We start from the raw sequence: 27,685 nt of genomic DNA, 5'->3' as shown, positions 1-27,685 counted from the left end.
CCCCTGAGCACCACTGGTATGGCCCCCAAACAAAACGACAACAAAAAAGACCAAATATCATTTGAGGAATTTAAAATGAAACAATTTGCAATTATTGGGCGCATCCTTTTTATTTTTCCTTTTTTGGGGGGGGTCCCACCTGGCACTGCACTCAGGAATGACTCCTGGCGGTGCTCGGTGGACCGTATGGGATGCTGGGGATAGAACACAGACTGGCCGCGTGCAAGGCAAGAGCCTTCCTCACTGTACTATTGCTCTGGCCCCAAAGGTGCGTCTTTTGAAACAGCTGGTTCTGTTAAGCTTTTGCATTTGTTTGCACATACCTCCAACATTTGCTTGAAGTTATTTAACAACGCTAATAAAAAAAAAGTAAAGCTTATAGACTTCTTTTTCCCTTTCATTTTGGGACTATGTCTAGTGGTGTGCAGGGCTTACTTCTGGTTTTGTGCTCAGGGATCACTCCTCGCAGTGCTTGGGGGTCCATTTGTGATGCCAGGAATTGAACCAAGGGGAGCTGAGCACAAAACAAGTGCCTTATCCCAGTACTATTTCTTCAGTCCAGAGATTTCCCCCCCATTCTGTTCATTCTAGTTTTGTGGCGTGCACGTGTGTGTGCGTGTGTGCGTGTATGTGTGTGTGGGGGGGGGTGGGGTTGGTTTGGGGGCCACACCTGACTCTGTGCTTGTGGGTCACTCCTGGTGGTGGCGTGGAGTCAGAGTTCGAACCTGGGCCCCCTCTGTGCCAAGGAGGCTCGAAGCCCACCGAGCTCTCTCACCACATTGAGAATCCAGAAATGTGAGCTCACACTGGAAAACTTAAAGGGGGCGTACTAGCTTTTCACGCTGGTTGTTAAGCTGAGCTACTTGCTCCTAACCGTGTTCTAGCCTATTGACTCTTCACTGATTCAGGAGCATTCTGGAGGCAGTAATTCTCGCTGTGCCAGGCCAGGTATTTTGTTTTAATCGTGGTCACCCCTGTCTCCTAGCCTTCTTGGAGGTATTTATTCGAAAGCACCGCTCTCCTCTGATGACGGCATTTCTGGGCCGCGTAATGAGAAGGGGCTTCACCAATCTTTCCCACTTCAACCCCTTTTCTACCAAGAAAGTTTCACATGCCCTGTATAAGGAAAAAGAGGTGTACAAATAAAATAATTACTGATAATAAGTCAAAGATTTATTGTAAAACAGAAACTCTGGGGCATATCCCCTTCTTGCTCCATTCTGTTGTGGGCCCCTTTATGGGATCAGGACCCACAGTTTAAGGAGTCAGCAAACAAGATGCTTTGGTACAGAATCCTTGAAAATTCAGGAACCAGGTAGACAGTACAGGGGTTAAGGTGCTTGCTTGGCATCTGACAGGCCTCTGCCCCTCCCTGGCACCACTTACGGTTTCCTGAGCACCAGCAGGAGTGGCCCTTAAGTGCAGATTCAGGGGTAGCCCCTGAACCTGCTTTCGGTGGTGCCCCTGACGCCCCCCACAAAGGAAATTCACCTCAGCTCCAGTGCCGCCACCATGGAAGCTCGTCTGCCGCCTTGCTCCAGAAACTGTCACTGTCACTCTCCTCCCGTTGCTCATCAGTTTGCTCAAGCGGGCCGAGTATTGTCTCCATTGTGAGACTTCTTGTTACTGTGTCTGGCATATCGAATACGTCACGGGGAGCTTGCCAGGCTTTGCCGTGCGGGCGAGATACTCTCGGTAGCTTGCCGGGCTCTCCGAGAGGGGCGGAGGAATCGAACCTGGGTCAGCCGCATGCAGGCCCTACCTGCTGTGCTATCGCTCCAGCCCAAGAGATCAACAAGTTGGAAAAATTTCTCTGGACACCCGCAGATGGCTGAGTTGCCCGGGCACCCTAGAGGGGGGTGGGTCAGCCCAGTGGCTGCTCACACAGGACCCTGGAAGCTGATTATACCCACATTCCAAATTTGCTGCTCTGCCCCTGGCTGAACTGTGTTGTTTGGGGACCGAGCCTCCCCTCACCCCCCAGAAGCTAATCTGCTGAAAAAATCAGATATGCGGGGTTGTGACAGAAACCTCATTTTTCTTGGAGTTTTTCGAGGTTTTTCTTGGAGTCGGGAGGGGCTGCCTCCCCCCCACTTCTCAGTACTTCTGAAAGCCCTGGCAGAGTCACGCCCACACCCCAAAGCCACCTCCCTGTTATAAATGTAACTCCAGATGTCCCACCCCCGCAGAGATTCTGAGCTTCCGGGAGTGTGCGCCGCGTTTGTGGCTGTGAGACATCTCAGTTTCCACTCCACTAATAGGGCAGGAGGCGTGCCCCAGATTGGATGGGAGGTAACACAGAAGGCAGCCAGTCTGGATTAGAAAAGCATGAACACAGAAGGCTTCACCTGTAACAACGTTTTAGCGATCTCTCATCCAAGGACTCAATGTATTTCCATGGTGAGATACAACACTTCGCAATAACTTTTTTCCTACGGGAACATTTTTTGATCACTCTGCTAGAAAAATTATTGATGGCAAGCAGTATGAAATAAATTGTTGAGGGTCTGTTTTGGGGGCTGGTGTAAGGGGCAAGTTGAGAGAACTGGAGACAACGGTGGATGGATGTAATGATGGTGGGTTTGGTGTTGGAATACGGGATGCCTGTAGCAAATTATCATGGACAACTTTGTAAACTGCAGTGTTGAATGAAACATTTGGGGGGAAATTTACGTATGTAGGCTTTACCTATTCCATGTATATTCCAAAATGTATTAATATAGAATTGCTTTAAAAGTTTATTAATGATAGATGAGACATGATTATTCCCATAATGAGATCCACATATAAAATAAAATTTGACGTAATATGCTTCAGATTCCAGAGTTGAAAACTTCCATATGTAAATGAGAATAGGCATTTTATTGTATTGAACTAAATGGTTTTGATTTTCTTATTTGCATAAAGTGCAGTGCTACATAGGTCGAAGTAATACAGTAATCACAAATGGGCTCTTACTGATTTATTTTCTGCTCATTCCATTTGCCCATTTTTTTTTACAGTTTTGTTGGAATAAGCAATATAAAGTAAATTTATTATGTGCCTAAGGGGGCAGGTTAGGATTGGGAGGGTACCTGGGATATTGGTGATGGGAAGGACGCACTGATGATGTTGGAACACTAACTTCTTGAAACGGCTGTATTATGAACAACTTTGGAAATCATGGCTTTTAAAAATAAAGATTAATTTAAAAAATTAACTTCAGCTTTCTGTATATTCATCAAAACATTTTTTGGGGGGGCTCCCCCATCTGCGCTCAGGGCTTAATTCTGGCTGAGCCTTGGAAAATCTCTGGCAAGGTGAAATTAATGACACCCCAAATTACAACCCTGGCTGGGCTCAGGGACCATCTGGGATGCCAGGGATTGAAGCTGGGTGGGCCACGTGCAAGGCAGGTGCCCAGCCCACGGTCTTGTCACTCCAGTCCCATAACCACTTAACTTGGGGGTCTTGCTTTATCCTCATCCTCCGGGTACCTTTCCCCGTCCTCAGCCCTCTCTGAATTTCCCGGCTCTAAAATGATCCAAGTCACTCCCAGAGGCTCCCGGGGCTGCTCGCACCGCCCGGAACGGGCCACTCCGGCCTGCTCTGGAACCGCACCTGCGCCCGCAAGCAGCTGCCCAATCCGAGACCGTGGAACACTTAACTTAATTGAACCTTTTGTGATTTGCCAATTTAAATGAATCGAATTTCTCCAGACTCTTTTTTTGCGGAAGCGCTGAGTATAAATACAGAGTTTCCTTTCCAAAAATACGCGCTATTAAGATGAAACAAGAGGAAAAGCGACTGCTGGGTGATCACCAGGCATTCTGTTCGGGATGCACCTCTCGGGAGAGAACTCCTCTCTCTGAAGGGGCCTGCAAGGAGAGATCCAGCATCGCTGGCGGTGACAGCGGCAGGTGACAGCCGCTGCTCTTGTCATTTATTCGGGGTGTAATTAATTGCACCTTGCCAGAGATTTTCCAAGGCTCTTCTCTTTCCCTTGGACCCTTGTTTATCGCAGAACCAGGAGACCGAGGGAATCGCCGGAGGGCAGGTTTGCCCGCAGGAGCCCTGGGTTTGTTCCTGGCTACCTCACATTCCCCCTGAGCGTGCCCGGTCCCCAAATCAATAAAATAAAAAGGATTAGACTAATCACCGCCATCACTACCAGCGGAATGTAATTGCGGTGGTGTGGGAGGTTTCGCAGTGTGTAAGCGGCCAGCAATCCGGATGCCTCGGCTGGTCTCTTGATTTCTGTTGGGCTGGCTTGACGATTTGTAACTCACTGTCCTCCCGCTGTTCATCGATTTGCTTGAGCAGGCCCAGTAACGTCTTCATTTTGAGACTTGTTACTGTGTTTGGCATATTGAGTGGGTAGCGAGATACTCTTGGTAGCTTGCCAGGCTCTCCGAGAGGGGCAGAAGGATCGAACCCAGCTCGGCTGGGCTGGCTGCGCGTAAGACAAACACCCTACCGCTGTGCTATCGCTCTAGGTTTGTAACTCAAACAGATTAAAATACGGGGGTACCTTGCCAGCACCCTTCTCTCCGTTCACCTTTCGCTTCTTCCTCCTCCCCTCTTCTCTCCACAGATTGGAGCTTATTTTAGCAGCATTTTAGCCGAGAAACTAAAGCTGAACACTTTCCAGGACACCGGAAGGAAGAAACCCCAAGTTAATGCGAAAGACAATTACTGGCTGGTCACTGCCCGCTCTCAGAGTGCCATCCATAGCTGGTTCTCTGACTTAGCAGGAAACAAGCCGCTCGTGATTCTGGCAAAAAAGGTATTAAGTGTTTCTTATGTTATTTTCATTTTGTCCTGCCAGAGAGAAAGTTTTTTTTTTGTTTTTTGTTTTTTATTTTACTTTTTGCTTTTTGGGTCACAACCGGCAATGCACAGGGGTTACTCCTGGTACTGCACTCAGGAATTACTCCAGACGACGCTCAGGGGACCATATGGGATGCTGGGGATCAATCAAACCTGGGTCGGCTTCGTGCAAGGCAAACTCCCTATCCGCTGTGCTATCACTCGGGCCCCCAAGAGAGGAAGATCTTGAAAGGAGGTTTAGCTAAAGATTTTCCCGGTTCTTCTCCCAGACGCCCAGCCTGAGTGGTTGGCCCCTTGCTTAGGTTGATGGCCTGTGTGTTCCCACCACTCTGGACCTCAGACCCTCGAGAAACTAAATCATGACATACAGAGGCCGCCATCTGCGGCCCTGGGCAGACTCTGGCTTTTCTTTTTCTGCCCGTCACACTTTGTTTTCTTAGCTGGGAGGCCCAACTGTGTTACAGAATTTTTTGCTTTCTTTTTTATATTGGGGGTGGGTGGATGCGAGGGAGTTTGGGCCACACCTGTCGGGTCATAGAAGCTACTTCTGGTTCTGTGCCCAGCGGTCACTTCTGGTTGTGCGTGGGGGACTCTGTGCAGTGCCAGGGATGAAACCCGCTTGGCCACATGCAAGACAGGTGGCCTCCCCCGTCCTGTCTTGCTGTCTTATCTCTCTAGTCCAGAAATTCTTGCCTTGCTATCATTTCCTTGTCTTTAAACGCCAAGTCCCGCAGCTAAGTTCTCCTTCCGTCCAGCCAGGGGAAAAAAAAAGAGAGAGAGACTATAGTTGTTTGTGTGCGTGGACAACTTATTTGCAAGTTTGTCTTTCTTTTTTTTTCTTTTTTTTTTTTAACTGAATAGGCACATTTATTCAGAGCCTCCCGGGTTTTTGCATTGTTTTGAGCACACCGCGTGTGCTCAGGGATCTCTCCTGCTTGAGGGACCACACGCAGTGCCCCAGGGACTGAGCCCCGGTCAGCCACGGGCAAGACAAACACCTTAACTCTCTCCTCAGCCTGCTCCCAGCTTTCCTAAGGGGTCTAGAGACGTGTAGGCAGGAGCTTTTTAAAGTTCTTTGTTTTTGATCATTTTGCTCAAATGGAAAACAGTCTGCGTTTCATGGAGCGGTCTTTCCTGCTGTTCCAATATTATTAGCCGTTGGGCTGGAGAGGTAACGCCGGGTTAGGCTGCTCCTTGCCCTGCATCCCACCAAACCCGGCTCCAAATTTCCCTGAACACTGCCAGGGGTCACTCCCGAGCAGAGAGCCAGGAATAGCCCCCGAGCACTGGATGGTGTGGCCCAACCCTTCTCCCCACCCCCAGCCCCCCATAATACAGCAAATGTCATAAGATGCCTTTGAATCTAGAGAACTAGAACCTTCCTTGGTCTTGACCTCTGATGCCACACGCCTTCCTGGGGACTCGCTCAGGTCTTTGCTCGCCTTCCTGGGAAACCCTTTTGTGGTCCAGGGGACCCTCCCCAGAACCCCCGCTTTGAAGCTTGCGTTCGTCAGTGTGGTCCGAATCCATGGTGAAGGCGAGCTCCTTTGTGAATTTGCTTGCTGGCTTCCTGAAGCAACTCTGAAAATCGCCTCTTGCTCCTATGGCCTTATTCTCCCTGGCCTCACGGTGCAGGGTTGCCCCTGGTGGATTTCCGGGGTCCTGGTGGCCGGGGCTCCTCGAGGAGGTTCTGCCAAGCTGGTCGAACCCTCAGCGTTTCTCTTCCCAGGCGTTTCCCTTCCGGGCCGAGCGTTTCCTCCGGTCCACGTTCCCTCCCGTTCCCTCCTGTGCGGTGTGCCTGGCTGTTCTCGGCCAGCCGTGCCAGCTGCTTGGCGTAAGGTTCCAGTGCCACGATGTCCCTGTGGTACCAGGCTGCCCCCTTGGGGCTTGGGGGGCCCCCAGGCTGACACTGGAGATACTTAGGGGTCCTCCAGGACCATGCTATGTACCTGGCTTGCCGGGCGACCATATGGGGTGCTGGGGACCGAATTGGGGTGAAACCAGGGCAGTTGCGTGCAAGACGAGTGCCTTCATGCCCCGTCTCTCTCTCTCTCTCCAGCCCAGGATGCTCTGTTTATAAGGCCACGGACTTGCATCTGGAACCACTCGCTTTCCCTCCCCTCCCCTTCCCTGCCCTGCCCTCCCCTCTCCTCTCCTCCCTCCTCCCCATCACACCCAGCAGAGTTGGAGGCTTCTTTCAGCTCTGTACTTGGGACACTGGATGTGGTACCATGTCTTGCCCATCTCTCTCTCTCTCTCTCTCTCTCCTCTCTCTCTCTCCGCCCTCCCTCTCCCTTTCTCCTCTCTCTCTCTCCTCTCTCCCCTCTCCTTCCATCTCTCTCTCTCTCCCCCTCCCTCTCCCTTTCTCCTTTCTCTCTCTCCCCTCTCCCCTCTCCTTCCCTCCCTCCCTCTCTCTCCCTCTCTCCCTCTCTCTCTCTGTCTCTATCTCTCTGTCTCTGTTTCTCTCTTTCTTCCCCCTCCCTCTCTTTCTCCCTCTCTCTCTATCTCTCTCTACCTCTCCTCTCTCCCCTCTCCCTCCTTCCCCCCCCCCCCCCCCCCCCCCCCGGTCCCTGATCATGGAGCCAGCATTCCCTGCGCCTTGCTCAGCTTAAGAGTTCGGCTACTCCCCTCGTCCCTGGTGTTCATCTGTTGAGATGACGTAAGGCCAGAAAACCTCGTCCCTGTCCCCTGCCGAGACCCTGAGTCATCAGATGGCCCAAGTCTGGAGTTCAAAATAGTTTCCCGTACGGGCCAGATGAGGTTGCTGGACCCGGGCTTGTATTTCTCCAAAGCTCCCCGGCCCTCAAAGTACCTAGCTGCCGGGAGTGGCCTGGGTTGTGGCTGCGTGTGGACCAGGAGCGTACCAGCCTGCCCCGCCCCATCCTCGGGGTGTCCTGTCACTTCCCGAGCAGGGACTGGGGGACGGCTTCGTGGTGTCACAGTGTTGCTCCAGGTTTGTCTTCTGGGGCCACACCCGGCCATGCCCCAAACTTGCTTCCTGGCTCTGCGCCCAGGGATCATTCTTGGTGGTGCCTGGGGGACCGTATGTGGTACCAGGGATGGAACCAGCTCAGCTGCGTGGCCTGTTGTCCTGTCTCTCTTTGTACAGCGATAGCCCGACATACTGTCTTGGTGACTTGACTGGGACAGGGGTGAGGTTTGTGTGGCTGGAAAGCTGGTGTATCCTCCATCTGCTGGTTCCCTGGGGGTTCTGGTCTTTTTCTTTTTGGGGGGGTCACACTGCCGATGCACAGGGGTTACTCCTGCTCCTGCACTCGGGAGTTACTCCTGGCGGTGCTTGGGGGACCCTATGGGATGCTGCAAACGCCCTCCCTGCTGTGCTATCGCTCCAGCCCCCCTGGGGTTCTCTGAGGCAGCGGTGACTGATTGAGGAACCGAACAGCCGCGCCCCCAACCTCCAGGCGTGGCCACGGGTACAGCCCCAGGGGTTCTTGGCCGCCCGGAACCGTCACTTGAAGGTCTGTCCTGAGTCAGCGCCCGTGTCCTGGTTGGCCCAGACCATCAGCCCGTGACCCCTTCCTGCACCCTCACTTCCTTTGTGTGTACTGCTCTGAATTCTGCCTTTATCTGAATTCTAAAGTCCTGGGAGAAGGCACCCTGGCCCTTCACGACTCTCCCAGTCGGGCCCAAGGACGCAAGCTTTGCCTGGCATGAACTGTGGCTCACTTGTCTGTTCACGAAACATTTCCCGTGTTCTAGAATTTTCTCCCTCCTCTCCTGTCATTGCTGTTCAAAAAGAAATCCTTGGGCGGCCATAAAAGGTACTATTAATAATGTGCCTTTGAGAGGCTCTTTCTCTTTTTTGCATTTGCCTCTTTGGGAGGCTTTGATGTGACTGTCTTTTGATAAGGCCCAAGGAGAGGGAACTTGACCTTCGCAGCTCAGCTGTGACCCTGATCCTTTCCACTGTGTCCCCGAGGAAAGTGGCCTCTTGACTGATTATTTAAGCCTGTGCTTGCCTCAGTCCTGGGTTCACTGGTTGTCCATCAACCCAGAAGCCTGGTGCTCCGGGAAAGCCGTGCCTCGCAGGTTTATTCTCGGGAAACGTCCTTGTTAGAGTGTAGCCCTGAGGTCTGCATGGAGGCGGTGGCATAGCTTTGGCCTCTGCTGCATGGAGCTCCCTCTGGTTCTGTTTCTGTGGGAACCTTGTCTCCGCCATGGGGGCCGGGGGGTAGGGGGTGGGGAGGACATGTCCTACAGTTCCATGAGCCTGTGAAATAAAGGGCGTGGGCCCAGGGCATCAACGACACAGACTGGGCTGCCTTTATTTCAACCTCGGAACAGCTTGGAGTTTGGCAGGTGAAAAAGCTCTTTTGAAAGGGCCGGGCAGAAAACTCCGCGCCATAAATTCTGGGATCCTCTGTTAGTGCCACTAGAGCCCGTCCTCGTGTTTCTGAGACCCACGGCTGTCATAGAAATACCACGGCCGGGAGGTGGGGGCTTGGCTCGTCAGGAGAAAAGGACCAAGGGTGCCTGAGCAATAGCACAGCGGGGAGGGCGTCTGCCTTGCACTCCATTGACCCGGGTTCGATTCCCAGCACCCCACATGGTCCCCTGAGCACCGCCAGGGGTGCTTCCTGAGTGCAGAGCCATGAGTCAGCCCTGAGCACCACCAGGTATGGCCCAAAACCAAAACAAAATAAAAAAAAATACCAAGCAAGACAGGGACAGGAGCTGGCGAGCAGCTCTGAAGTCCGGCTCCCCAGGGCAGAGCCAGCGAGATTTGGGAGGCGCTGACCATGGTGTCCAGCATGCTCTGTAGCTGGTCAGAGCTATGGTTTGAAAACACTTTGGCTCTATGGGGAAATCTTTGAAACCTTTGTGGCCACAGAACAATCAACATTTCCATCATCCTGATGCCTCTGACTCTGCCTTCCCTGCTTGGAGAGTGCGGGGGGGGGGGGGCGGGCGTTTGATATAATTCCACGGGGGGGGCGGGTGTTTGATATAATTCCACGGGGGGGGGGCGGGTGTTTGATATAATTCCACGGGGGGGCGTGGGCGTTTGATATAATTCCACTTCTGGGCAAAATGACCAGGACTGGAGAGATGACCCCCGAATAGTGGGGGTGGGAGCAGCCAGCCCTGGGGCTTGGCAGGCATTCCTCTCGGTAGAGGGGCGCAGCCGGCCTATTTCTTCCTCCCAGAGAACTGTGGAAAAGTGGAGTTCACCCTTTCAAAGCATGGTGTGGAACGCTGGGGTTCAGATGGGCCCAGTGGCACCTTTGCAGCCCGGGAGGGTGAATTCGCTGCCCCCCCCCCCCCGTGCCTGCTCGTAACCCCTGAGTAAATGAGCGCCCCTCCCTCTCCAGCCAGTGTTCGTTCGGCATCGCCAACTCGCCGTCCTTTTTCAGCCTCTTTTAAAATTGCAGCTTTCTGGAGATTGCCTCTTGTGAGCTGCGTTGGAGGCTGGAGGCTGCCAGGCTCAGGGGCGTTCCCTGGCTACGTGTCGCAGGGATCCTGTTGCTGTAGGGATGAAACCCGGACCTCCTGGGGGCTACAGCACTCGGCCTGCCCAGCTTCCTTAGGCTTGGATTCTTGGGCTGGAGCGATAGCACAGCGGTAGGGTGTTTGCCGTGCGCGCAGCCAGCCCGGACGAGCTGGGTTCGATTTCTCCGCCCCTCTCTAGAGAGCCCGGCAAGCTACCGAGAGTATCTCGCCGGCACGGCAAAGCCTGGCAAGCTCCCCGTGACGTATTCGATATGCCTAACACAGTAACAACAAGTCTCATGATAGAGACGTTACTGGGCCCGCTCGAGCAAATCGATGAACAACGGGGGGACAGTGACAGTGACAGTGACGTGTTTAGGTGTGTCCTTACGTATTTGTGGGTGCTGGGTTGCACTCGGTGGCTGTGCCTCTGCTCTGGGTTCCATCTGGAACACTGAATGATTAGTCATATGTGAGATGAAATGCATGATTAGTCATATGTGCCATTAAGTTCCCGTAATTAATTAAAGGCCATTAATCCCTGTACTCTTGCTCTTGGGCCTTTCGCCCCTAAACACCCCGGATGAAAATGTTTCTTAGGAAAATGTGTACTCTTTAGAAATCTATCAAAAAGCAGTACATGGGGCTGGAGTGATAGCACAGTGGTTAGGGCGTTTGCCTTGCATGTGGGTTCGATTCCCAGCATCCCACAGGGTCCCCCGAGCACCGCCAGGAGTAATTCCTGAGTGCAGAGCCAGGAGGAACCCCTGAGCATTGCCAGGTGTGACCCAATAAGCTAAAAAACAAAACAAAACAAAAACATCTACAACAACAAAAAAAAGCAATGCGTTCTTTAAAAAAAAAAAAAACTGGAGCTTGAACTCAGAACTTTAGATGTGGAGAGCACATGCTGTACCATGGAGCTATGTTACCCCAAAAGCTGCAAATCTGGGGCCTTTGGAAGGAAGTTGGGCCACACCCAGCTGTGTTCAGGGCTTACTTCTGGTGGTGCTCAGGGGTTACTCCTGGCTGTGCTCAGGGGATCGTATGTGGTCTCGGGGATCAAACCTGGGTCTCTGCTTGAAGGCAAGGCGGCCCCGTTCATCTCTATATTGTCTCTCAGACCCCCCAAAGCTCCTCTTCCTCCTCGCCCGCGGATACTGCTAGGACCTTTCCCTGTAGGGGCCAAGGGACGGACGGAACCCGCGATGACCCTCGCCTGTTCTTCCTTTCCAGGTTCCCATCCTGAGCAAAAAGGAAGATGTGTTCGTGTACTTGGCCAGGTACTCGGTGCCCGTGGTGCGGGCCACGTGGCTGATCAAGATGACCTGCGCCTACTACTCAGCCGTCTCCGAGGCCAAGCTCAAGAAGCGGCAGGCCATCGACCCCAACCTGGGTGAGCCCCAGGCATGGGCCCTGCTTTGTGCCTGCCTGCTGGCGGGATTGTCCCCGCTGGGCCCTGGACTTGAGTTTTGACAGTGACGCCGGGGCCCTAAGCGGCGGAGTCGGGGCCCTTGCGCCCCACCCCTGCTCCGACTACAGGCAGGGGGACAGCAGCGGGTGCTGTGGGGCTGTGTGCCCCCCCCTTGAGCCAGTGCGTCTCACTTGGGGTCCCCCCGGCTATGCTCATCCTGGCCTCGGGTTCCAGGTGGTGACTTGTCCGGTCCTTCTTCTGGACAGAAGACCCTGTATGTGGCTGCTGGGTGGCCACCCCCATCCCAGGATGTTGGGGTCCCACCAGTGCCTGATCCCATTCCCCCTGCTTCTCCCCACTCCCCACCGCTCCTCCGGGCTGTGTGTGGGTCCCGGCTTTTCCTGAGGCCTCTGGGTGCGCCACTCAGGGACCCGCTGCGTGGGACCATCTGCATGCAGGGCTTGGCTCCGGCCAGGCAGAGCCTCCTGGAGTTTGTCCTGGCTTTGCTGCCGCCGCCGCCGCTGTGGAAAGCGTTTCGGCATGTGTCCTCATTCTCCCCTTCCCTCTGCGACTGCTGTGCCAATGCCCTGTCACGGGTAGGGGGTGCCCACATGCTCGATTGTGGGGCTCGCTGGGGGTCACACGTGCCGGCGGGCCCTGGGCTACACCCCTCGGGCAGAACTGTACTTCGTTTTTGGTTGTGATAGTGCTCAGGGTTGCTCCTGGCTCTGTGCTCAGGGGTCACTGCTGCTGGGCTTCGCGGACCTTACAGGGTGCCGGGGATCGAACCAGGCTCGGCCATGTGCAAGGCTAGTGCCCTGCCCCCTGTGCTATGGCTCCAGCCCAAAGCCACTTTTTCTGTTTTGTTTTTAGACAATTTATGGAAGAGTTATCTATTTCCCAAGTTTTGTAAAAAAGTGTGCTTGTATTTAATCACAGCCTGGGCGGTAGGTGGGTGGGTGATGAACTGCCCGAGGTGGAGACTCAGAACAGGGCCTGGCTGCTCGCGTTGGTTTGGCCAGTACCTCTGTACGTCAGTCCTGCCAGGAGAATGTGTCTTGGAGGACACCAAACTGCATTGTGTGGGTGTGCAGATGGCCGGGAGTGTGGGGAGGGAGGAAGGGGAGGACCCACGGGGACCACAGCTGGCTGTGTGCTCTTCCACAGTGCTCCCAGACTCTGCCCGGGTCCTCCCCCGCCTGTCATTTCCTGAGGAAAACCGAAGATGGATGCCTGCCCCTGTCCTCGCCCCCGCCTCTCCCCAGCCTCTCCCTTGGTCATTGAGGTGACTGAGGATGCTGGGGGCTGGGGTGACATCCGGGCAGCCACCCCCGGGTCTGTGCTCCTGGCGTGGTGTTCGCACAGCTTGGTGCCGAGTCTTGGTACTTGGTTTGGCAGCGCACTTGGTGAGCCATTTTCACCCCGACTGGTGGCGTCCTGGATGGTCCCATGCTCTGCTGTTGTCCCGGGGACCCCAGACCACAGAGTGACCGACCCCTGAATCGCTCAGTTGCCCGCGGCCAGCACTGGAGGTCCAGCTGGCGGCCTCACGCCGGCTCAGGAGGAAGCTTTGCCAGACCTCTACATGCCCTTTTTCGTTACTAAAGTAGGCCATAGTTCCTCTGTCCACTCATCTGTTCCTGGGTGCTTGGGTTGTTTCTGGACTTGGGCGGTTGTTTCTGGATGGAGTTTTGGGACCCCTGCAGTAGATGCCACAAAGTGGGATTTCTGGGTCAGATGGGAGCTTGAGTCTGAGTTATCCAAAGAGTAACAATATTGTTTTCCAAAAGGGCTGGGCCGTCCACATCCTACCAACAGCGAGTGAGGGTCCCCTGTTGCCCACCTCCACGTCAGCACTGGTTATTTTTGTTCTCTCTGTCATGTACCAGTCTCCGTGGTGTCAGGTGGCATCTCAGTGTTGTTCTGATTTGCATTTCCCTGATGATAAGTGACGAGGCATTTTCCATACACCTTTTGGCCTCTGTGCGTCTTTTTGGAGCAAGTTTCTGTGCATCTTGTTCCCCCCGTTTATTTTTTGTCGGTTGTTTCTTGTAAAGTTACGCCACTGCTTTATTTACGTAGCATAGTAATTCTTTATCACGTGAGTGGTGGGTAAATACCCTCTCAGTATTCATCCCTGGAACTTGTTAAAAAAAATTTTTTTTTTATTAGTGAAACACCATGAGGTAAGTTGTAGATTTACAATTTTTTGTGCTTGGGTTTCGATTATACAATGATCAGATACCCATCCCTCCACCAGTGCCCATTTTCCACCACCATGGATAATATCCCCCCACTCCCATCTCCCCATCCCCCCTGCCTCTGTGGCAGGGCAATCCCCTGTGTTCTCTCTCTCCTTTTGGGTGTTGTGGTCTGCAAAAGAGGCATTGAGTGGCAAACATGTTCAGTCCATAGTCTACTTTCGACATGCATCTCCCCTCCTGGGAGGATCCTTCAAACACCCTTTATTTGGTGTTCCCTTCTCTATCTGAGCTGCCCTTTCCTCTAGAATGCCCGACTGGCCACTAAGCTATGGAGTAATCCTCCTGGTGCTGATCTCAGCTATTCTTGGGTATTAATCTCATATTTTGTTACTTTATATCCCCCAGATGAATGCAATCTTTCTATGTCTATCCCTCTCTTTCTGACTCATTTCGCTTAGCATGATACTTTCCATGTTGTACCACTTGTATGTAAATTTCATGACTTCATCTTTTCTAAGAGCTACATAGTACTCCATTGTGTAGATGTACCAAAGTTTCTTTAACCAGTCATTTGTTCTTGGACATTCAGGTTTCTTCCAGTTTCTGGCTATTGTAAAGAGTGCTGCAATGAACAAACAAGTGCAGATGTCACTTCGACTATACTTTTTTGCCTCTCTGGGATATATTCCCAGGAGTGATATTGCTGGGTCAAATGGGAGCTCAATTTCTAATTTTTTGAGAATCGTCCATACTGTTTTCCAGAAGGGCTGAACCAGTCAACATTCCCACCAACAGTGAAGGAGTGTCCCTTTCTCGCCACATCCGCGCCAGCATCGGTTGCTTTTGTTCTTTTGAATGTGGGCCAGTCTCTGAGGTGTGAGATGGTATCTCATTGTGGTTTTGATCTGCATCTCCCTGATGATTAATGATGTAGAGCATTTTCTCATGTGCTTTTTTGCCATTCGGATTTCTTCTTTGAGAAAGTTTCTGTTCATTTCATTGCCCCATTTTTGGATGGGGTTGGATGTTTTCTTCTTGTGGATTTTAACCAGTATTTTGTATATCCTGGATATCAACCCCTTGTCAGATGTGTATTCGGCGAATATCCTTTCCCATTCTGTAGACTGTCTTTGTATTTTGGTCACTGTTTCTTTTGAGGTGCAGAAGCTTCTTAGTTTAATATAGTCCCATTTATCTATCTCTGTTTTCACTTGCTCGGCCAGTGGCGTGGCATCTTTGAAGATACCATTAGCTTCAATGTCATGGAGGGTTTTGCCAACATTGTCTTCAATGTACCTTATGGTTTCTGGTCTGATGTTGAGGTCTTTAATCCATTTTGATCTTACTTTTGTACATGGTGTTAGGCAGAGTTCTGAGCCCATTTTTTTGCATGTAGCCGTCCAGTGATGCCAGCACAATTTGTTAAAGAGGCTTTCCTTACTCCACTTCACATTTCTTGCACCTTTATCAAAGATTAGATGATCATATGATTGAGGGGAGATGTCAGTGTATTCAACTCTGTTCCATTGGTCTGCAGTTCTGCCTTTGTTCCAGTACCATGCTGTTTTAATTATTACTGCTTTGTAGTACAGTTTGAAGTTTGGGAGGTTGATTCCTCCCATTTTCTTTTTCCCAAGAATTGCTTTAGCTATTCGTGGGGGCTTATTGTTCCATATAAATTTCAGGAGTGTTTTTTCCATTTCTTTGAAGAATGTCATGGGTATCCTTATAGGGATTGCATTGAATTTATACAATGCTTTCGGTAGTATTGCCATTTTGACAATGTTAAGTCTCCCGACCCATGAGCAGGGGATATCTTTCCATTTCCTCATGTCCTCTTTTATTTCCTGAAGTAGCGTTTTGTAGTTTTCTTTGTACAGGTCCTTTACTTCCCTAGTTAAGCTGATTCCTAGGTACTTGATTTTCTGGGGCACAATTGTGAACGGGATTGTTTTTTTCCTGTCGCTTTCTTCTCTCTCACTGTTTGCGTATAGGAAAGCCATGGACTTTTGGGTATTGATTTTATAGCCTGCAACTTTACTATACGAGTCTATTGTTTCTAGGAGTTTTTTGGTGGAGGTTATTGGGTTCTCTAAGTATAGTAACATATCATCTGCGAATAGTGAGAGCTTGATTTCTTCCTTTCCTACCTGGATGCCCTTAGTATCTTTTTCTTGCCTAATCGCTATTGCAAGTACTCCTGGAACTATTTTCATTCTGGTCCTTTTTCCTTTTTTGTTGCCAGGGCTTCTTCGTTTGAGGTCCCATTGTTAATCTTCGCTTCCGTTTGCGTGACCACCTTGAACCATTGAAGATACCTTTAGCTTCAGTGGAGTGTTTTACTCATGTTTGTTTCTCTCAATATCATCTACAGTTTCAGGCCTGATATCAGGGTCTTTAATCTATTTGGATTTTACTTTTACACATGGTGTTAGAAAGGGGGTCTGAACTCAATTTTTTGTTCGTTTGTCTGTGACCAAACAGTTATCCCAACACCATTTGTTTAAGGGGTTTTTCCTTGCTCCACTTCTGACTGTTTTTGCTAATTTGTCAAAGAGTCACTGTCCGTTTACCAGCGGATCTGTCTCTGGACGCTGTTGCCTTGGCCTGAGAGTTTGTCCTTACTGGGCTGAGGTCTTCCGTTGAGTTTTCATTTCGCTTTCCAAGGGCTTTCGCTGTGTCCCTTCCGTGGTAGTTCTCGCATGCCTGACCTCATTTTGTTCTTGCATCATTGTTTCTCTGGGGTCTTACACACTCCCAGCTTGGTCTCTCTGAAGTCTTTGGAGTGGCTCGGTGGATGTTGGCTGGGTCTCCTCCTGGTCCCTGCCCGGTTCTCTCTGGGGCGGAGAATCCAGGGAGCTCTCTGGGGGGCCGGCTGGGGGGGAGTGGCTGGGGGCTGCTCTCTTCCTTCTGCATCTGAGCTTTTCGAATGTTTTGTTGTTGTTGTTACTAACTAGTTGTTCGGTGCGAGTGTTTGGGTGGCTTTCATGTCTTTGGCTGGCTGTAATTTAGGCTTCTGTGATTTCTTACTCTTGTGAGTTGGTGTGGAAATAGGTGATTAGATGAAAGACTAAGGGACGGTCGGCGGATGTGGCCAGGGGGCCCCCAAAGTGAATGCAGGGCAGTGCTCCCCGCAAGTGCTCCCCGTGGGGAGGGGAAGACCTTGTGGCTGCATTAGTGGGTGCTTGCGCACTGGGGGCCTCGGCCAGGGCTATCTGAAGCTCTAGTTCTCCGGATGCTTAGGGGGCTAACGGGCCACGGTGCCCCGGGCTGGGCTGAGCTGTGCTGGTTCTGACCTGCGGGCAGGGCCTCACTCTTTGTTTAAAGTTTTCCCATCCCCCCACCCCCCACTGGTGATGCAGATGTTTCTCTTTGAGAAACTCAGGGTCACTTGTGCCCCACTGGGCTTGAAGGTCGCCTCCTGCCTTCTTGAGGTGCTGGAGAAGTGTGTGAAGAACGAGGTGCCAGCATCTCGGGATCCGCGTCTGAAGGTGGAACGGGCCCCAGTCCACGCTCCCTCGGCCTCTGTGCCAGCCCTCCCCTGTGCCCACGCCCTGTGCCCGCACCCCGCGCCCCGTGCCTCCAACCCGCCTGGGCCCTGGGAGCGCCTTCCCACCCGTGCTCTGTCCTGGTCCATCGGGGCTATTCGGTTCTTACTGCCGGGCGTGGGTGCCCGCGTAGGAGGGATTCTGCCAGGTAAACCGGCTTCGGGACACCCCTTCTTTCCCCCTGGCCCTCGTTACCTGGGAAGCAGCAGCCACTGCTGTGTCAGCGTTCAGGCCTCCCTCCCCTCCCCCCATCTGTCTGGCTCTGGGGGGTGCTTGCAGCTGACTCATTTTCCTGGCTCGGTGCTCGGGGGGCACTCCTGGCTGTCCTTGGGGAGCACTTCTGGCTGTCCTTGGGGAGCACTTCTGGCTGTGCTCGGGCAGTACTTCTGGCGGGACGCAGCGGGCCTCCTGCAGGGTGCTGGGGATCAAGTCTGGGTTGGCTGCATGCACACAGGCCTCGGGCAGATGTCTACCGCTGTACCTTCCAGTTGGGCGCGGGCTGGGCTTGGTGAGCTCCGCGGAAAGAACCTTTTCACATCCCGCGCCTGTCCCCTCACCCCCGCCTGCCCGCATCCCTCTCAACTGGCTGTTTCGCCTTCATTCAGCTGCTCGTTCAGCTTCTCGAAGCAGATTACTCAGTGCTCGGGGGAGTGCTTGGCTGTGTAGACACGGCCTGCTGTGAGAGTCTGGCTCGCCAGCGCACAGGGCTCCACGCGGTGTCGGAGGACCCCACACACGCTTCGGCACACGCCTCGCACACGCCCGGCCTCGCGGATCCGGCTCCGGCCACCATGCCGGGAGGAGGCGGTGGGTGCACGGGGCCTGGTGCTGGCTTCATGGCCTCCCTGGTCCTGACAATGCTTCTTCGGATCCGGAAAGGGTTTTCAGTTGAAAGGGCCCGTGGTCCTGTGTAATTGAAACGCGAGTTTTATTCTTTCTCCCGCGCTGGGCATTGGAACGGAGTCTCGGGCTCTGCTGGGGCTTCTCAGGAGGAGTTGGTTCCTTATTTTAAGTTTTTTTTTTAACTGAATCACCTGAGAGACACAGTTACAAAGTTGCCCGTGATTGGGTTTCAGTCATACAATGTTCCAGCACCCGTCCCTTCACCAGTGTACATTTCCCACCACCAGTGTCCCCAGTTTCTCTCCTGCTACCCACCCCCAGCCCACCTCTATGGCAGGCACTTTTCTTCTCTCTGTCTCTGTCTCTCTGTCTCTGTCTCTGTCTCTCTCCTTTTGGGCATTGTGGTTTGCAGTACAGGTACTGGAAGGTCATCACGTCTATCCCTTAATCACTCTCCAGCTCTTGTCCAGAGTGCTCAATTACACCTCCCATCGCCTTAGTGGTCTCTTCTCTGTCCTAACCACCGACCCTCTACTCCGCCCCCTCCCCTCCCGACCACCTGTGACAAGCTTCCAACCCTGGGCCGGGCTCCCGGGGGGTGTTTCCTGCAGGTGAGGTGAGCCCGCCGCGTGGACTGCCGCAGACAGATCCGGACTGGAACCGTTCGGGCAGGGGCGGCTGCAAGGCCCTCCCCCGTAGGGTCTCCACCCCAGAGCCAGAGATGGTCAAAAACTTTCACGGATGCTCCAAGAAATCGTTGGACAAATTCTCACACCAGGACAACGGGGAGGAAATGGCCAGTGGGAAGGCGCGGCTTGAGGCCTGGCCGGGAGCTGTGGGGGTTGATGGGGTCCAGTCGCCCAGACGGATCCCGGGGAACCTGTCACTGTGTGTGTGGGGGGGGTCGTTTATCCCCCTTCCGCCACTGCCTCTGCGCTTCCCTGCTGAGTCCCGCCTGAGGCTTCCTTGGCTGCCCAACTCCCGGCACCCCTCTCCTTATCGCCCCGAAATAGAGGGAGCCGGCACCCCCTCGTGTCTCCAGCCGCTAGCGTGTAACTTGGTTCCCGAGCCACTGGCACTGCAGAAATGCCCGCCACCCATGGCCGGGCCCCTGTGTGCTGCGGCTTATCTGTGCCACCAGCTTGCCTTTGGTTTGGCGCCGGGTAGATAATGGACAGGGGCTTTTTTTGGCTCCTGGGACCGACTTTCTCCCTCCCCCTGGGCTAGGTGGCCCCAAAGGGCGACACCTGCTGGTGATGGAGAGAAGCGCACGATGGCACCAGGTGCTGGGAGGGCGTCAGTGTGCCCAAGTGGGTGGGGCAAGTGGGTTTGTCCCACAGGAGCCAACGCAGTGAAGCTGGAGGGCGGGGTGGGGGTGGGAGGGAGATGAGGAGGAGGACAAGGAGGAGAGGAGAAGGGGGGAGGAGGAGGAGGAGGAGGGGGAGGAGGCTTTGACATTGGTGTCTGCTCTGCTCCCGGGACTCTACCACCTGCCTGTCGGTGACTCCCGCCGAGTCCCTTTACCAGAATGTCTGCCTGGTTGCTGGGCTGTGGCCTGCTCCGTGCTCTGGCCAGTGCCTGCAGAGGGACGCGCGGTGTCTTTCCCAGTGGTCACTGATCTTCAGAGCGAGGGTCGGTGGCGCCGCCCCTCGGGGGCTCTGTGGGTTTCCATCCATCTGTCAGTGTGTTCTGGCCGTCGCCGTGTGCTCTGGGTCCCGGTGGCCGTGGGCGGAGGCTTCTCTCCCTCCTGCACCACACGTTGCCCGTGGCACAGATGTGGGTCTGGACCCACCGTTTTGGCCCTTCCTGTGGGAAGCTGGGGGCGGGGCGGGGGTTGCTGACAGCTCTTCTCGGCTGCCCTCGGAGCTGGCGTCCCCAGCAGCCTCCTCACTCATTGCCCCGCACGTCTGTTTACATCTTTTCTCCCGGATGATTTTTATTTCTTTATTTTGATTTGGGGGGGGGTCACCCCGGCGATGCTCAGGGCTCACTCCTGGCTCTGCACTCAGGAATCACTCCTGGCAGTGCTTAGGGGACCATGTGGGATGCTGGGAATCGAACCCGGGTCAGCTGTGTGCAAGGCAAGCACCTACCTCCTGTACTTTCGCTCCAGCCCCCAAAATGATCTTTATTTTTGAAGTCAGTTTTATTTCGGGAATATGAGGGTGGGGGGAGGGGCAGAGAGAGAGAATCTGAGAGAGAGCATAGGCCTCTCCAGAGGAGGGAAGCTGCCCCCCGTAAAATAAAGAGAGTGGCCAGTAAATTGAAAGCCAGGGATTGAGCTGCGGGTCACCCCGGAGTGGGCTGGACCTCACGTGGGCAGGAGCAAGACTGCCGTCTGCTGGGAGGATGGAAGGAGTGGCGTCAGTCAGCAGATCATGGTGGGGGGTGCTCAAGGGGTAGCCCCTCCCCCTACCATCCCAAGCAGGACTATAACCAGGGAGGGCCGTGGTCCGGGGGCCTGGGCTTGAGGGTTCGAGACCATGGGGCGGAGGGAAGAAGTGGGAGCCGTGGGAGAAAGGGGAGAGTGGGAGCTCGGGGCCGCTGGCCCCTCACACGGGCCCTCGTCCCGGCCTGGGTTTGCCCGTCTCTGCGCCCCTCCCTGTCCCTGGGGGCTCTCTCTGCTGTCAGCGCTGCTGGTGGTCTTCACTCTTCTCCAACAGCGCTGTGACAAGCTTGTGGTCAGTATGTGTCCTGGGAGGTGCTGCCCAGGGCTGGACGCATGCGGCAGTTCTCGGTGGCTGCTTTGCTGTTTGTTGTTTTGGGGTCACACCCAGGAGTGCCCAGGGCTTCATCCCGGGGGGCTCAGCGCACTGGGGATCAAACCTGGATCGTTTTGGGGTTTGTTTTAGGTGCTCAGGTCTTCCTCCGGACTCTGCACTCAGGAATCACTCCTGGTGGTGCTTGGGGGGACTATTTATCAATTTATTTATTTATTTATTTATTTATTTTGCTTTATGTGTTGCGGGGGGCCCCTTCAGACCACTCTCCGGCCCGTGGAGGTGGCCCTAGGATCCGTAGGTGCAAGGAGGGACCAACCGAATGAAGACACAAGACACAAGAGACAGAGTACAGTTTAGAAACAGAGATAAAGAGACAGGACAGGACAGGACAGGACTTTATTCAGGGCAGCAGGGGTATTATATACTTTGCGACGCAGGAAACTATGCTTACATCACAGAAGGCAATTACATCACTAGGTCATATCATATATTGTTAGGAGAGTTACAGAAACTACATGTTCCATGTGCTTGATTAGTCAGTGTCAGTTACTTCTTATTCTTGGGCTAGCTGTGACAAATGTTTTCTTCTAGACAACCATACATAGCTCATAGGCTGCGGTCAGAGCAGACGCAGTACCAGATTTGCGCTAGTCAGGACCCGCTTGTTCAGGGTCACGTAGGCCAAGATAACCATACATAGCACAGGCACGTAGGCCCTTGGTCAGTTAAAGGGCCAGCTTCCCACAATGTGTCACATCCAGTGATGCTCAGGGTTACTCCTGGCTCTGCACTCAGGAATCACTCCTGGCAGTGCTTGGGGACCCTGTGGGATGCTGGGAATTGAACCCGGGTTGGCTGCGTGAAAGGCAAACGCCCTACCCGCTGTGCTATTGCTCCAGCCCCCTGGGGAGACCTTCGGGGGGGGGGGCAGGGATCCAACTCAGCTCACCCGCCCCCCCTTGCTGTGCTGTCTCTTTCATTTGGGTGTTGAGCTGTAGCCACCTGGGACCCGCCGCTCATGGAACTCCAGTGGGGGTGACTCCGGTGGCCCGTGGCTTGCTGTGCTCTCAGCACACATCCGTAACACTGGCCACAGCTCAGAGCACGCTCAGTCGTGCTCTGTGGAGTCCGTGTCCCGAGCAGCATCAGCAGTGGCAGGCTGGTCTTCGTGACTGTCTGTTCAGACCGTCCCCGATGTCGCCTGCAGAGAGCCGAGCCCTCCAGCCGACAAATCCCAGTGAGCAGAATCCCCGGGAATGGGGCCCCTGGGGGCTCTGTGCTGGGCCCTTGTTTCTGCATCCTCTTGGTTTTGTGCTCTTTCCACGCTGCGTGCGTCCAAGGAGGGGCGAGGAAGGGCTTAAAACTGGGGGGATGCGTGGCGGAGATCTCCCAGCCTGCTCGGGTAGGGACTGGGCCTCCTCCCCCCCCAGCTCCCCAGTTTTCCGGTAGCTTGACAGTCACACCCACAAACTTCCCCCGGTGCCACGTCATCTCATCAGCAGCCAAGATCCAGAGACTATATGAACTGAAGCTCCCCGAAGAAAGCGATGCAGAATTTCCCAGGGCGCATGGCTGCATTTGTGGCCACGCAACCTCTTGCATTGTAGCCCACAGATGTACCTAGAGCTACTCAGATGTGCTACACACAGTTGCTTGATTTTAACATCCGTGCTTGTGTTCTCATATATATGGGCCAAAATGGCCCCAGAGTGAAATAGCAACAACCTTCACACACGTCCCTCTTCTTGTGGTGGGAAGATGCTCTCTGGTGGGGTAGGTGTCTGAATATCATCTGTAATGAACTCTTGTGAACTATTTTATGAAAACAAAATGTATAAGAAACAAAAAACAGAGTCCATAGCACAGTGGGTAGAGGGTTTGCCTTGCATGTGGCCGACCCGGGTTCGATTCCCAGCACCGCATGTGATCCCCTGGGCACCGCCAGGAGTAAATACTGAGTGTATGAGCCAGGAGTAACCACTGTGCATCGCCGGGTGTGACCCTCCAAAAAAATAAAAAAATAAATTAGTTAAAAAAAGAAATTGGGGAAGGGGGTGTTGGGGAGAGACCCGCAGGCTGCTCCTAAGGACCAGGTGCTGAGAGCAGGACGGGAGGGTCGGCGGGCATCCGTCCGCTGTGAGTTCTGCAGTCTGTGGCAGAGAACAGCCGCTGGGGGTCACCGCTGTGGCCCCTCCCACCACCATCTCCCAGACCCCATCTTTGGACAGACACGTTGGCGGTTTCCCACATGTCTTCGAGCTGTGTGCTATCTGTCTGCCCCGTGGGTGCGTTTAGGGTTCCCGTATGGGAATGCGCTGATTATGTCCGAGTTCCTGGCCACTTCCTTTCCAGCTGCCCAGGAAAGCGAGAACTTTTCCTCCCCGCAGTGTGCGCTGGAATGTTAATTCCACCAGGCGTGGAAAGCTGCTTTTAATGAAAAATGACGTGTTTGACCAGGGGGGCCCCTTGTCAAAGCATGTGCCCCGGGGGGCTCTGGGGAGCCGAGGCCATGGTAGAGGGTGTGGACGCAGCGGCTTCTCACACGGTTCTGGCCTTGGTCTCTGGTCTCCCGCGGGCCCGGGCATGCGGGAGGAGTAGTTTCGGGGGGCACCCCTAGACTGGCCTTTCCCACGTCCGCAGTTTCAGGCCTGAGAGCCTTTTAGTCCAGTTAATTCATTTTTCTTTTTGTGTTTTTGTTTTGTTTTCGGACCACCCCTGGCTGTGCTCGGGGCTGACTCCTGGCCGGCTCAGGGGACTGTCTGGGAACCGGGATCCAGCCTGAGGCCGCTGCGTCCAGGCCAGGCCAGCGCCCTGCTCGCTGGAGTTGCTTCGTTTCCATTTATTTGGGGTCCTCCGTATAGTGCTCAGGGGGTCAGGCCCCACCACCAGGAGACCCTCATTCCTGGCCTTCCAGGCCGCACTCTCCGGGGCCCCTGCAGGTCCCAGTGCTGACGGGGCCAGCCCAGGTTCTGCACCTTAGCTCACAGAGTCTGCGCGGGTCTCAGGCCTGCTCTCCCCAGCATCCGTATTTGGGTGGGCGGGGCTGGCTCGAGGCAGCCTGCGTGGGTGTCTGCCTGGGTGTCTGCCTGGGCGTCTGCGGGTGTCTGTGGTGTCCCGGTGTCTTGGGTGACTGTGTCTGGGTGTCTGGGTGTGTCTGTGTGAATGCCGGTGACTGGGTGAGTGACTGCATTTGGGTGTCTCTGTGTGTGTGAGCGTGTGTGTTTGTGATTATGTGTGAATGAATGTCTGTGGGAGAGTGACTGTGGGTGTGAATGTGTGTGTCTGTGTCGGTGTATGGGTGACTTAGATGTCTGTGTGTGTGTTTAACTGTCTGGGTGTCTGTGTGTGAGTGTCTGTGTGTATCTCTGTGGGTGTGTGGGTGTCTGTGTGAATGCCTGTGTGGGTGTCTATGTGGGTGTCTGTGTGTGGGTGTCTGTGGGTAAGTGTGCTTTGTGTGTGGGTGTCTGTATGTGAGTGTTAGTATCTGTGTGAGTGTCTGTGTGTGGGTGAGTGTGTATCGGTGTGTCTGTGTGTGGGTGTCTGTATGTGGGTAAGTGTGCATGGGTGTCTGTCTGTGTCTTTGTGTGGGTGTCTGTGTGTGAGTGTGTATCTCTGTGTGTGTCTGTGTGGATAAGTGTGTGTGTGTGTGTTGTGTGTGTGTGGGTATGGTTGTGTGTGGGTGTGTGTCTGTGTGTGGGTGAGTGTGTGTGTCTGTGGGTGTCTCTGTGTGAGTGTGCATCTGTGTGTGTGAGTGTGTGTGTGTCTGTCTGTGCGTGTCTGTCTGGCTGGCTGTGTCTGGGTCTCTGCGAGTGACGGGTGAGGGAATCTGGGTCCGGGTGAGGGCTCTGGGCCTGCGTGGTAAGCCAGCGCCCCCTGGTGGCGGGCCCGTGCACCTGTCCCTGGGTCCCCTCCCTCCCGTCTGCAGGGACCCCCAGGCTGCCCTTGGGGCACTCCCGCCCCACCCCTGAGGCAGAACCGTCCCTGTCCTCCAGCCCTGCGTCTGGGCCTCAGCACTCGGCTCCTTGCTGCCGTCTCTGCCCACGTCCCCCCAGTCCCGCAGCTCCCCACGAATTGCTGCAGGGTGGGGCTGTGTGGCCCCTGCCCCGCTGCAGGCGGGGGGGGGGGGGGGAGCAGCGGGAGGGGACAGCACAGCAGGGAGGGGACAGCGGGGGAGGGGACAGTGGAGGAGGGGCAGCGGGGGAGGGGTGGCATGGGGAGGGGTCTCTGCATGGAGGTTCCCAGCTCTGTGGTGAGGGGGACTGTGGGGGCAGGGGGACCATGAGGGGCAGTGGGGCTGGGGGACGTGGGGGAGGGGAACCGTGGGGGAGGGGCAGTGGGGGGCCGTGGGGGAGGCATCCCTGCCCCGAGGTGGGCTCCCTGAGGCTGCCACCCCCAGCCCGCTTCTCCCCCAGCCCCGGGGCACAGCACCCCTGAGGAGAGTTCCATTTTCCTGTCGGGCCTTGACTTTTGGGGGGGGCTGTCTCCCGAGTGGTTCTTGGGGGCCCACGGGTGCCTCCCAGCCAGCTGGGCCTCTGGTTCCGAGCAGGGGCCGGGGCCTGTGGGGCTGAACCCGGTGGGGGGGGCGCTCAGGGGCCTTGGGGTGCCTGGAACAGCCCCGAGCCCCAGTGCCAGCCCCTGGCCCGCCCGTGAGCCTTGGGAGGCATCTCCCGGGGAGGTCTGGCGCCAACACCACAGGCCCTGGCCACTGCCTGGCCCGTCCCGTCCTCCCCTCGGTCCCTTCCCTTGCCTCGCCCTGAGCATCCTCTGCTCTTTCCCTGGGTCGTTTGATTTCAGCTGCGCCACAGCCAGCCGTGCCCGGGACTCAGCCCGGGCGAGCAGTCGGTCCTGGGGCAGGCGTCTCTTCCCGCGTCTCGTCGCACGAAGGCGTCAGGAAGGCGCCTTCTAGACCCTGTCAGGCCTCGCCGAGGGAGAGAATCCTCGCTAAAGAATTCCTCGCACCGTGCAGCTCTTCCTCCCGAGCTCTGAGCAGTTCCCTGAGTCGTGGCAGAGTTCGGATCTGGGGCCCGGGCGGCTGCGTCCGTATCCACATGCCTGTCCCGGGGCCCTGGTCGCGGCTCCTGGGGGGCTCAGGCCAGATGCTCGCGCCTCACTCCAGGCTCGTGGCTCCGTGGATGCTTTGAGTTTGGCTGCGGCCGTGTTGCTGCCCCAGAGCCTGTGGGCGTGTGGCGTCCGTCTCGGGCACGTTTGTGGGGTCTCTGGTCTCAGGCTGCGCGGGGACCTGCTAAACTGTCCCCACGGAGGCCGCCTCCCCCCGTCCCCTCCACGAGGGTTCCCGTGTGGCCTCACGCCCTTACCGCGGCAGGGGCCCCCGTGGCCTTGGGAGCCGGTCATCTCGCTGGTGGCGGGTGTACCCTCGAGCGGCTGTGTGCTTCCTGCTCTCCATGACAGATGCATGTCCCGGCCTTTGCCCGTGAAAAACACACGCGAAGGTTTGTCACCTCGACGGTCCAATTCCTGCCCCTTCCGGGGACGTGACCTGCCAGGCTTCCTCCAGCTACCAGGCGGGCTTTGTTGCCCCCATGAGGGCTTAAAACCCTTTCAGGACAGAAGCGTTTGCGTGGCAGCAAATGGGAGAAAAATCTTGGAGTTGTTCTTTCCGTTGGTCTTTTTTTTCTTGCCACACCCCGCGGTGCTGGGACTCCCTCCCGGTGGGGCTCAGGGACCACACGGGGCTCTGGAGCTCGGACCCAACCGGGCCACATCGAGGCAAGTGCCCGGCGCGCTGCGCTGCCTTTCCGGCCCCTCCCTTGTCCCCTTGGTTTTGGGGACACACCTGGCGGTGTCACTGGGCCTTTGCTCCTGCGGGTCGTTCCCGGCAGTGGGTACCGTGTGACGTGGGATTCAAACCCGGACCTCCTGCAAGCAGCCCCGTGCTCCGGTGCACCAAGCCATGCATGCGGGAGGCTGCGGGGGCTTCTGGCGTGAAGGCTGAGCCTCAGGCTATGGGCCGGGGGGAACACGCCGAGGGGCCCTGGGAGCACCTCATAGCCCGCTGGGCCGGCTGAGCGCAGAGGTTGGACGGGAGGAGGGGGTGGCGGGAAGGGCCCTGGGGTCTCGGGAGACCCCCCCCACCCACCAGGGCCAGTGGCTGCTTGTGTTAGACTGAGGTGCAGCTCGTTCTAAAGGTCTGTTTCCTCCAGGCTTTGTTCTTTCCTGTTTCCTGCGTTCACTGCAGGGCGCTCTCACCTGACTTCAGTTTCCCTGCAGGGCCGCTTCTGTGCCTGTTTCCCCGGGGGGCTGGTGCTTGCCTTGCCTCAGTTTCCCCACAGAACCGGCGCTTGCTGTGCCTCAGTTTCCCCATAGGACCGGCACTTGCTGTGCCTGTTTCCCCATGGGGCTGGTGCTCGCTGTGCCTCAGTTTCCCTGCAGGGCCAGCAGTTGCTGTGCCTCAGTTTCCCCACAGGACCGGCACTTGCTGTGTCTGTTTCCCCATGGGGCTGGTGCTAGCTGTGCCTCAGTTTCCCCACAGGACCGGCACTTGCTGTGCCTGTTTTCCCATGGGGCTGGTGCTCGCTGTGCCTCAGTTTCCCTGCAGGGCCAGCGCTTGCCGTGCCTCAGTTTCCCCACAGGACCGGCACTTGCTGTGCCTGTTTCCCCATGGGGCTGGTGCTAGCTGTGCCTCAGTTTTCCTGCAGGGCCAGCAGTTGCTGTGCCTCAGTTTCCCCACAGGCT

At 55.3% G+C, this 27,685-nt stretch overlaps 1 protein-coding gene across 1 annotated transcript in view; it reads left to right on the top strand.

Moving 5' to 3' along the window:
- Positions 1–27,685, top strand: part of MED12L (mediator complex subunit 12L) — a 270,020-nt gene that overhangs the window by 33,427 nt on the left and 208,908 nt on the right. Inside the window, exons 3-4 of the mRNA XM_056121419.1 lie at positions 4,574–4,765; positions 11,497–11,656. Of these exons, the coding sequence (XP_055977394.1) occupies positions 4,574–4,765; positions 11,497–11,656 (352 nt within the window). The remainder of the gene's footprint in view (positions 1–4,573; positions 4,766–11,496; positions 11,657–27,685) is intronic.

Source organism: Sorex fumeus, unplaced genomic scaffold (assembly GCF_029834395.1).
Source record: "Sorex fumeus unplaced genomic scaffold, SorFum_2.1 ptg000044l, whole genome shotgun sequence".
NCBI lineage: Eukaryota > Metazoa > Chordata > Mammalia > Eulipotyphla > Soricidae > Sorex > Sorex fumeus.
The sequence above is the reverse complement of the archived record's forward strand: the minus strand, read 5'-3'. Positions and strand labels throughout refer to the sequence as shown.